Source organism: Telopea speciosissima, chromosome 2, assembly GCF_018873765.1.
Source record: "Telopea speciosissima isolate NSW1024214 ecotype Mountain lineage chromosome 2, Tspe_v1, whole genome shotgun sequence".
NCBI classification, from domain to species: Eukaryota; Viridiplantae; Streptophyta; class Magnoliopsida; order Proteales; family Proteaceae; genus Telopea; species Telopea speciosissima.
Window position 1 is genome coordinate 57291503 of NC_057917.1, and position 11222 is coordinate 57302724.

General features: G+C 39.3%; 1 protein-coding gene across 1 annotated transcript; it reads right to left on the reverse strand.

The window, feature by feature from the left end:
- Nucleotides 1–1175: 1175 nt before the first annotated feature.
- Nucleotides 1176–9864, reverse strand: LOC122653059. Its single transcript, XM_043846990.1, has 4 exons — nt 9660–9864; nt 9482–9563; nt 9253–9369; nt 1176–1554 (listed from the first exon to the last, which is right to left on the reverse strand). Exons 1-4 carry the CDS (start codon nt 9776–9778, stop codon nt 1504–1506), a joined length of 369 nt encoding a protein of 122 aa, XP_043702925.1. The 5' UTR covers nt 9779–9864; the 3' UTR covers nt 1176–1503.
- Between the last annotated feature and the right edge of the window lie 1358 nt (nt 9865–11222).

An 11222-nucleotide genomic window follows, 5' to 3' on the forward strand; every position in this document is an offset into this window, starting at 1 on the left:
TCTCTGAAATTCCCTCTCCCATCTCTTTTGTTTTTTTTTGGGTAGAAAGTAGGATTACTTATTCACGCGAATCCAACGCAAGGAATCTGAATTACAAAATTTTAGAATCTTCTCTATCCCTTTATTTCCTTTTTCTTCTTTCCTTTGTTTTGGTTACTGTTAATAATGTTTATGGTACCTTGGGATTTAGCAGAATCAGTTAGAATTCACCTGTATCCCATTCTTTGGATCAGAAACTTTGGAAACCTTGTCTATTACTCTAGAGTGACTCAGTCTATCTAGTTTGAAGCTAACCCAAGTTGTGGTTAGAGAGATCTGAACTCATCTCCATTGCTGGTACTATTCATTCTGCCATAAAACTTCCAGAGATTTCTATCTCTCTGGATTGTTTTTTTTATGAGAAGCAGAAAATTAATTAATAATCCAAAAATAGTACAATATCCTGAATATTGGTTGTAGAGAATTTCCTAGTCCTAGTCTGATAAGCTAAAATATGAGCCAGTTGGATATAATGACTAGGCTGCTTCAGAATAGTTACAGAACCAAATAAACTAAAGGAAGTTTTGATGTCAAAAAGTTGATGAAAAAGTTTCCAAGGCCGGGGATAAGTATCAACATCCGTCAGCCAGTTCTGCATTCGGTAGAGTAGTGAAGTAGCTTCCCTCACTTGAAGTTTCGAGTCAAATTGAGATTGTTTAGGATGAGTTTGATCACCCAAAACCTAAGCCGATTTACCACTGCTGATTACTTCCTATCATGATTCAAGGTTGAAGACAACCCTTTCTTCCCATGATTGCTTTCTTCTTTTATTTTATTATTTAATTTTCATTAATACCCCTTACATCTACCATTATCGTAATTTATCCTCATTTTACAACCCTTACAAGTTTGTCCCTAGGCAATACATGACAATGCCTCTCTTGTCCTTTCTCCCATTCAACTACTAACTTACCCATTTAAAATTCTAATTATTTTCAATTGTGCCACTCGTGCCACTCCATTGTGGATTTGACAGGCTCATAAGGAATCCGAGTCGGGTTTTGGATCCCCAGATCCGCATCAGAGAAGGGGGGGGGGGGGGTTCGCAGCGGTTTATTGTGGGGGGTTTCATCAGACATACAAATAAGAAAGTCTATAATACAGTAAAGGGCACAGTGCACTTCTGTAGCTCTATGTGATAAAAACAGCAGCTTAATTAGTTGCACTTTATTACCATAAAATATTAACTGCAATTTATGTTGTGCAATTTTAGATCAGATAGTACTGAAAACCCCACATCTAATACAAACAAATGGAGCTCAGCAGTAAAATGAGGTTGGGATTCTCTCTAACACAAATTGAAAGAACTTATCATTGTGGCAGCTTCTGCTGTCAAGAAAGAGTTCCTACAGCCTCACAACTTCAATATTTTACCTACCTTGATTGGTACCTATACAACTTCAAAAAGTTGCTAAATCGCTGGCTGTGTATGTATCACTGCATGTGGTGATGCTTGATCAATGGCTAGCCACTCCCATCAAGCTGTCCATGAGAAAGAAGGTGTGCCATGTATTGCTGGTAAAGCATGGAAAAGAAGGCCTATCAAAAACTCTGGCAACTTCAAAGAATTTAAATACACTTTTTAAGGAAAGATAAATGTGAACATTTGAACAGTGAATTCCTCCTGTGAAAATGTAAAAAGAGATCCTATTTCCATGCAACAAACTCTTTCTAAAATGGTTGATAAAAAGCTTCATCTTATCTTCACGTGTGGTCCACTCGAGGGTTGATTACTTTCATTATGATTATGACTCTCACATGTTTAAAAACAATCCTTCATCTGCTGAAGTAACCATGAGAAGCATTCTACTGAATCACTGATAATCTATAGGAGATTTCTGTGTTGTTGATCCCCCCCCCGCCCCCAAAAAAAAAAAAAAAAAAAAAAAAAATTTATGTGAGTATTAACAGATTTTGTTATTCGTACTTTCAAAGAATCAAAGTCTTCATGTATAAATGCAATGTCAATAAACATGAGATGATTGCTACAGGTTTAGCCTCTAATGCAAAGGAATAAGCAACCTCAAAAGTGTACTAGCAGAATGCATCTGTATACTGACAACCTCCTTTTACATGATTCAACATTAATGTAGATGGGATTCTCGAGCAGTCACACAATGAATGGTAGCAACCAGTGCTTCTTTCAAGGAGAAGTGTCCCTGGTTAATATAAAAGCTACAACAAGCTCCAAGAGAAAAAAACTGCAAATTCTTACTTGAAAGGATCATGCCATTCTTTTGGTGTCATGATGACTGTTATATTCAAGCAACTCATGCCAACAGCAGAAGTTACAAACAAGAACTAGACTATCATTTAATGCCCTACACCCCCAATCCAGCATCCCACCTTCTGGTACTCATATAGAGTCATCTTCTGCAGCTGTCATAATTGAAATGTCCCAAGCATAGAAAGCAAGGTCTGGAGATGGATTCTACCCATGACAGCACAAAGATAGGAACAAGCTGAAGAGATCATTCAGTTTGTTTTCTGGTGATGAGCATGACAAGTGACTTTAGACCAGATATATGGACTAAAAACCAATGGAGAATGCCATGACTTGGGTACTCAAAAGGCTTCCAAAAACAAGCATAAGTTGATCCAAAAAATTTAAGGGAAAGCCACAAACTAAGTTTTTGCAACAACAATCTATTAACCACATGAATTTCGTTTCACACAAAATCCTGTTACTGGCTTGGACTACATAACTTTTCTTTTTTTTTCCCCCAGAAAGTCGCTTGGACTATTTGATAGACAAAAAAAAAACTGTTGGAATATGGGCTTTCCGTGAGACATGGGTCGACCCATGATATATGGTCGACCCATGAGGTTGTTTTTTCTATTTAGTTGTTTATTCCTATTCCTAGCTACACTATGTTGCCTAGTCAGCTAGTTAGAGTTAGAGTTCTAATTGTAATTGGTTTCTTATGGATTTACTATTATAAATAAATCGTGGAGGGCTCATTGCTCTACACAAGCCATTATTATCATTATTTCTTCATGGTATCAGAGATGAAAACAATACCTGAGAGATAATTCTCACATCCCAATATCGATCTCTCTACTTGAGATTGAATTCTGCTCCCACTCATCTTCCCCTTCCTAAAACCCTAAACCCACTGAAACCCTAAAGCCTTCTCTCGTCTCTTCTTCTTCTTTTATGGAGGCGGTACTTTAAGGTGATCTCATAATGATCTAGTACCTGCCCATAATCTTACCTCCTTTCGTGTATTCTTTTTTTTATGATCTCCAACAATCGTGAGATCCATGTCTGAAGATTGAAGCTCTGCAGTTTATTTGAAGACCTGCAGATTTTTTGAAGCTCTGCAGCTTATTTATATTTGAAGACCTGCAGATTTTTTTTATGAAGACCTGCAGCTTTATTTGAAGACCTGCAATTTTTTATTCGAAGACCAGCAGATTTTTGAAGCCCTGCAATTTTTTCGAAGACCTGCAGATTATTCAAAAAACCTGCAGGTATTTTTTCTTGTTGCAGACCTGCAGCCACAACAGATTTTTTTGTTTCTGCAGTTCTCGGTTTCCAGCATTCCTGCAGATTTTTTGTTCTTCTCAGTTTTTCTGCACTATACATAAGCAGAACCAGTATTCCATCACAAGCCGAGATTTTTTTTTGCAGAAATCGATTTCTGCACTTTTTTGGAATCGATATCTGCAATTTTCTTGGCTGTTTTGGGATTTTTTTGTGATCAATATGCCTGATTCAGAAGTCTCTACAGTGGCCACTGGCCAAACTACTGCACAAGGGAATCATCATGATTATCCCTCTTTTCCAGTCAGCCCAGTGAAGCTCGATGGCATCAATTATTTACTCTGGTCCACATCAGTTTTTCTCTCCATTGATGCAAGGGGTTATAAGGGATATATCTATGGTACCACTGTCAAGCCAAGTGAGGCTGGTTCATTACAAGACAAGTGGAGTTCAAGTAACTCTCTTGTTATGTCTTTTCTTCTCAGTGCAATGACTCCTTCCATTGCCCGTGGCTATACACTACTTGATTCAGCCGCAAAAATTTGGAAAGCTGCTAAGGGTACCTATTCCCAGGTAGGGAATGATGCACAAGTTTATGATATTCAACGGAAAATTCATGCAACCAAATAGGGTGAACTGACCTTATCCGAATATTACTGTGAACTCCGTAGTCTGTGGCAGGAGCTTGACTATTATGATAACTTTCAACTTGATTGTCCTTCTGATATTACCAAATTTCAGCTTAGGGATGACAAATTCAGAGTATACACTTTTTTGACTGGCCTTAATGTGAAATATGATCAGCTTCAGTCTCAAGTTCTGAGTTGTTCACCTTTTCCCACTTTGGAGCAAGCCTACTCTTTGATACAATTGGAAGATACTCGTCGTTCCACCATGTTACCAACTACATAGCCAGAGAGATCTGCTTTAATTTCCTCTGGGGGTGGCTCTTTTAATACTGGTACCCATTCCTCATCTGAGAAGGAACCTCTTAAGTGTACCCATTGTGGAAAAGAACGACATACTGTGGATTATTGCTGGAAGTTGCATGGTCGGCCATCTGATTCATCTGATGGTCGTGGGGGTGGTCGTGGTCGTGGTCGAGGCCGTGGTCGTGGTGGCACACAGGCTCACCTTTTTGAAGCTACTGAAACAGCCCCTACTACTACCCTTTCTGCAGAGGAACTTGCTATTTTTCGTCGTATGATGACAAACTTTGGATCTCTTGCATCTTCATCTGCATCTGCCTCTACCTCGACTGTGGTTCCCTCTTCTGAATCCAACCTTGTTTTCTCCAAACCAGGTATTTCTTTGCTTGGTCAGTGTGCTTCTGCATTATCTCATCCTTGGATAATTGATTCAGGAGCTACTGACCACATGACTGGTACATCTAATTTGTTTTTTCGTTATTCTCCTTGTTCAGGCAAAGATAAAATTAAAATAGCCGATGGTTCTCTTTCCTTTGTATCTGGGAAGGGGGCCATCCATTGCTCTCCTTCTTTATCTTTGTCCTCTGTTTTGCATGTCCCTAAGCTAACTTCTAATTTGCTTTCTATCAGAAGTTTGACCTCTGATCTAAATTGTAAAGCTATTTTTTATCCTTCACATTGCGTCTTTCAGGACTTGGGGACAGGGAAAACGATTGAAACTGGTAAAATGCGTGGTGGCCTTTATTTGCTTGACGATGATCTTATCTCTGGTACTGCTGCTGCTAAGTCTGGACAGGCTCTTACTGCTACTTCCGCTGACCATCATTTATCTGAACTGCATCGTTGGCATCGTCAATTGGGCCATCCACCTTTAGGAACATTAGCTAAGATTTTTCCTATTTTATTTCAGCATTGTAATCCTCACTCTTTATTATGTTAGGCTTGTGTTTTTGCAAAACAAACTCGTTCTGTTTATTCTAGTTCCAATAAAAGATGTTCTAAACCATTTTCTATGATTCATTCTGATGTCTGGGGTCCCTCACGTACATCTTCTATTTCTGGTTTTAAGTGGTTTGTCACCTTTATTGATTGTCACACACGCACCATCTGGGTTTATTTAATGCGACACAAAAGTGAAGTGTTCTCTTGCTTTAAAGTTTTTTATAGCTTGGTTCAAACTCAGTTCCAGGCCACCATTCAAACTCTCTGGAGTGACAATGGTCGTGAATATTTCGATGGAGCATTTCAGTTATTTCTTGCTACTCAAGGTATTATTCATCAAACCAATTGCGTTGACACTCCACCCCAAAATGGAGTGGCTGAACGCAAAAATAGGCATCTCCTTGATGTGGCTCGCTCTATTATGTTTGAGATGCATGTCCCTTCTCATTTTTGGGGTGAGGCTGTTTTAACGGTTGCTTACCTTATCAACAGAATGCCCTCTCGGGTTCTTGACTACAGGTCCCCTCTTGATCTTTTAAAGGGGTCTTCTTCATATATTATTCCACCCAAGATTTTCGGGTGTGTTTGTTTTGTTAGGAATCACTATGCCCATGGTAAGCTTGATCCTCGTGGTCTCCGCTGCATTTTCATTGGTTATTCTCCTACTCAAAAAGGGTATAAGTGTTATCACCCTACCTCTCGTCGTGTTTTTGTTTCCATGGATGTCGTTTTTCATGAGGCGGTGGCTTTCTTTCCCTCCTCGGCACCTCTTCAGGGGGAGTCTACACCTACTCTAGAAGATGTGCCGGTTACTATTCCACCTCCTCTAGATGAACCCATTGATGGTTACCATGTACCTTTAGATGATGATGTCCAGGGGGGCAGCAGGTACAGCCAGAGAAAGACATTAATCAGCAGTATTATAGAAAGAAAAAAGGGCTAAGATAGCCCACCAATGTAGTATTACCACACCAAGAGTTCTCCTCTGAACCAGGACCAAATGACACTTCTTCTGGTAATATCTCTAATCCTTTAGATCCTTCTCCTATTATTTCTGATCCATCACTTGATCTACCCATTGCTCTTAGGAAGGGAAAATGGTCTTGTACGCAACATCCAATTCATAGTTGTCACGGCGTCACGGCGATCCAAGTCGGTGGAGGGGTGTCACGCCGATATATCGACATGTCGCAGCATGTCGACCATGTTTTATTTTTTATTTTCTCTATTTTTAATGTTTTAATAGATGTATACTCAAGCCATTATTTATTTTTTTCTCTATTGTTTCTCAAGTTTTAAGAAGAAAATTCAGAAATCGAAGAAGAAATCGAAAGAAATCGAAGACGAAATCGAAGAAGAAATCGAAGAGGGAAAGAAGAAATCGAAAGAAATCGAAGAGGAAAGAAGAAATCGAAGAGGGAAGAAGAAATCGAAGACAGGAAGAAGAAATCGAAGAAGGAAAGAGAGACAGGAAGAAGAAATAGAAGAGGGACGCCATGGCGTAGGTCGCCATGCATGCTTCTCCAGCGCCAGGACGCCATGGCGACGCCATGACAACTATGATCCAATTTCACAGGTTGTTTCGTATGAGTCTTTATCCCCCTCATTTCATGCTTTTGTTTCCTCTTTATCCTCTGTTTCTATACCACAAACTTGGCAGGAGGCATTTGCAGATACTAGGTGGAAAGAGGCCATGGTCGAAGAAATGCAAGCTCTTAAGAAGAGTGGTACATGGGATCTTGTCACACTTCCACCACAGAAGAAGACTGTTGGCTGCAAGTGGGTATTTATAATTAAACAGAAAGCTGATGGAACTGTTGACAGTTTTAAAGCAAGGCTGGTTGCTCGCGGATTTACTCAGACATATGGGATTAGATTATTTGGAAACTTTTGCACCGGTTGCCAAAATGAATACTATTAGGGTAATTCTCTCTTGTGCTGTGAACTTAGGATGGAGTCTACAGCAACTTGATGTTAAAAATGCCTTCCTCCATGGTGAATTAGAGGAAGAAGTATATATGGATGTTCCTCCTGGGTTCTCATCTGCTGCAACTCACGGCAAGGTTTGTAAACTTAAGCGTGCTTTGTATGGCCTGAAACAATCACCACGTGCATGGTTTGGTCACTTTCAGACGACAATGTTGACATTTGGTTATAAACAAAGCAACGCAGACCACATCTTATTCATCAAGAAATCAGACAGCATTATAACTCTCCTCATAGTATATGTTGATGATATAGTTGTAACTGGAAATAACCCTGCTGAAATTTCCAAGTTGAAGACATATTTGGCCAAGGAATTTGAGATCAAGGATCTAGGCATACTTCGCTACTTTCTAAGGATTGAAGTGGCTCATTCTTCTCAAGGGCTATTCTTATCTCAACGCAAGTATACTCTAGATCTTCTGTCTAAAACTGGCATGTTAGGCTGTTCTCCTGTTGATACGCCTATTGAGGCAAATGCTCGTTTCCGAGACACTGATGGTGAACCAGTAGACAAAGGGAGATATCAGAGGTTAGTCGGGCGACTCATTTATTTATCTCACACTCGGCCTGACATTGCCTATCTGTGAGTCTTATCGATCAATTTATGCATGATCCTCGGTCTAATCATATGGAAGCGAGTACTCAGGATTTTACGATACTTGAAGTCGACTGGTAAAGGTGTGTTATTATCCCGTCATGATCATCTACAGATTGAGGCTTACACTGATTCAGACTGGGCTGGTTTCCCTGATCGAAAATCCACCACAGGTTACTGTACATTTGTGGGTGGAAATTGTGTTACATGGCGCAGCAAGAAGCAAACAGTAGTGGCCCATTCAAGTGCAGAGGCTGAATTTAGAGCTATGGCTCTCGGTATTTGTGAACTATTGTGGCTCAAAACCTTGTTACAAGATTTGAGCATTCCTATTACTCTACCTCTGCGACTCTACTGTGACAGCAAATCAGCAATAAGTATTGCCCATAATCCAGTGCAGCATGATAGGACGAAACATATTGAAATTGACCGTCGTTTTATCTGGGACTATTTGCGTTCCTTATGTGCAATCTGGAGACCAGTTGGCTAATGTGTTCACAAAAGGATTAAGTGGAAAAGTTTTTCAACCTCTAGTGTGCAAGTTGGGCATGATAGATATTCATGCACCAACTTGAGGGGGAGTGTTGGAATATGGGCTTTCCGTGAGACATGGGTTGACCCATGATATATGGTCGACCCATGAGGTTGTTTTTTCTATTTAGTTGTTTATTCCTATTCCTAGCTATACTATGTTGCCTAGTCAGCTAGTTAGAGTTAGAGTTCTAATTGTAATTGGTTTCTTATGGATTTACTTTTATAAATAAATCGTGGAGGGCTCATTGCTCTACACAAGCCATTATTATCATTATTTCTTCAAAAACATATTATGTTTCAACATCTTTTTCTTACCCCACCCCCCAAAAGCCAAACATCCCCTTTTCTCGACATTTGAGCTGCAAACCTGCCACCACTCTACATGAGAAAACCATTAGAGCGTGTCCAAAAAATTGTTCACTGAGAAGTTACTTTTTCCCTCCAAGAAGCAACCCTATGCTTTATTCCTTCCTCTGGATCCAAGCACTATATCAAGAGCATCAAGTAAGAATTTATATTTTCTCCAATAATTTTCCATGTGAAAAGAAATTGGAACATGCACCCTACTTGAAGTAAATATAGGCATTGCACAAGATGTTATGAAACAATAGAGAGATGAGGTTTTTGTTCCTAAGAGATCATTGGATTATAATGCGTCCAACAGTGGCTATGAGATGAGAAAGAAATACAAAAAACAAAGAAAGATAGTAGGTTTGTCTATATAGAGGTATCAAACTTACAGAATGGTATGCATAAGGAGGTTTCCCTTGGCGCTCAAAGTGTTTAGCCATGATGCAGAATTCAATGGGACCCCACTCTTCAATTTCGAAACAATTGCCAAGTGCAGCTTTATATAACTGCAGACAAAATTGTTTATCATCCATATCCAATACCAGAAGGTCAGAAATCAAATGGTAAGCTGCTTGGGAAAAAAGCCACAAAAGGTCTTCTTCAAGTTAACACACATACTTTTGCAGTGTCAGTTAGCAGCTCTGTACCAGCTGGAAATGATGCATAAAACTGGTCAGCTCTTGAGATCCCAGCTCTAGTTCTGTAAGAAAAAAATCAAAACAAACAATTAACCAAAATTAATGGGAAACCATAAAATAGCTTCCTTACACATAAGCAGAGCACTAAAATAACTCACGTATTGCTTGTGTAGGCATAGCTCAAGAGGGAAGCAAAGCAATAAAATCCAGTGTAGGACACAATTCTCCTGAACTTCTGTATCCTCAGAATGGCTTTCCAAGTATCGTAAACCCTCATGATTTATCACAACTGTCTCCCTGATGATTGTGAAAAAAAAATCTAAAGATCCACAGAAAATCGAAGGAACAAGCACTTCCCTGTGCTTGCGTAAGTCAATTATGCAAATAAATAAATTAGGAATCAAGGAAAAGGTTGAGCTTCAAGATTTTTCTTTTTCCAATTTAATAAGAGTTTTTTTTTTTTTTTTTTTTTGGGGGGGGGGGGTGGAGTGGGATACCAGAAAAGAATGTTTTAATAGCCAAATAAGCAAATTTCAGTCCCTAGACATTGTCAAGGACATGTTCTGAGCAAGTTTCACATGTCTGTTATGCTCAAAGAAAACCATCTTATGCTTTCACAAACACAAGGACATGAGTTCAAAGTTTCAATACTTGCTCAAACAACAAAAAATAAAAATAAAAATGGAATTTAATATTCAAAATAATATAAAAAGAAACTATGGAATTTTCAAGAAGTTTGCCACAGGATGTTCAATTGAAGGTAGATAGAGGTTTAAACAATTCTTGTTCCAATGCTTGTAAGGTCAGTAGTAACAACTTATGCTGTGTGTTCCCCCCAACAAATGATTTTATGTCAACTTATCAAAAACTACAATCTCAAGACGGTAATCCAGTATCTGGAATTCTGGATTCAGGATGAGTGAACGTCGAAGGTGGAGATTGAGAGACAGATTAAGAGAGATAGGATCAGACTGTAAGTAAGAGTCTCAGATACAAAGCTTGACCAAACGAAATGCGACCAATATGTGAAGCTTGAGCCTTACAAATTCCACAACTACCAGATTGGCGAAGATTCTGCCTCGGTTGGTATTTTTTTCTTCTAGGAAACCCCTGCTGAAAAGATGGTTTACATCTTATAACTGCATGGTAACACGACAACAACAACAGCAAAAACAACATCGAGAGTGACCTGTAGACAAAAGGTTTGGATAGTGTCACCAATCAAACTTCTTTGTTGAAGCTCCTTCAACCCCACCCCCCCCCCCCCCCCCAAAAAAAAAAAATGAGTAGAAAAGGGAGAAAGAGGGAGGCAGGAAGAAATCCTTTTCTGCCAATCACAATCAGAAGTCTAATCCACCAGTATGAGTTCCCAAGCAGCCTTGACCAAACAATTGCTGTAAGGTCTACTTTCCAGATCAGCATTTTATCTATCACAGACAATCAGCTTAGTAAAGCAAACAAACAAAACTAACATAGTTCTCTCTCCTCCACCTATATTTCTCTTTTGTTGGTCACATAAGCTACAGGCTCATCCAACAACCTATTTGGTATTTCTGTCAACACCTTCTACGTTACCTCAACAAACAATAAGGTTGTTCCCCAGACAAGTACCACTGCCACAAAACAAACAATGTTCTCTTATTGAGTCTAATTCCACCTAAGTTTCTCTTCACTGTTACCTAAGCTCCTCTTCATGTACATGTCTTGCCAACATCTACTTT

Coding starts and splice junctions, on each gene's coding strand:
- LOC122653059 (XM_043846990.1), bottom strand. CDS start 9,778: ATGAGGGTTTACGATACTTGGAAAGCCATTCTGAGGATACAGAAGTTC. Junction 9,370..9,481: donor TGCTAACTGACACTGCAAAA/GTATGTGTGTTA, acceptor TTTTGTCTGCAG/TTATATAAAGCTGCACTTGG. Junction 1,555..9,252: donor CTCCTTATGCATACCATTCT/GTAAGTTTGATA, acceptor ATGCTTTACCAG/CAATACATGGCACACCTTCT.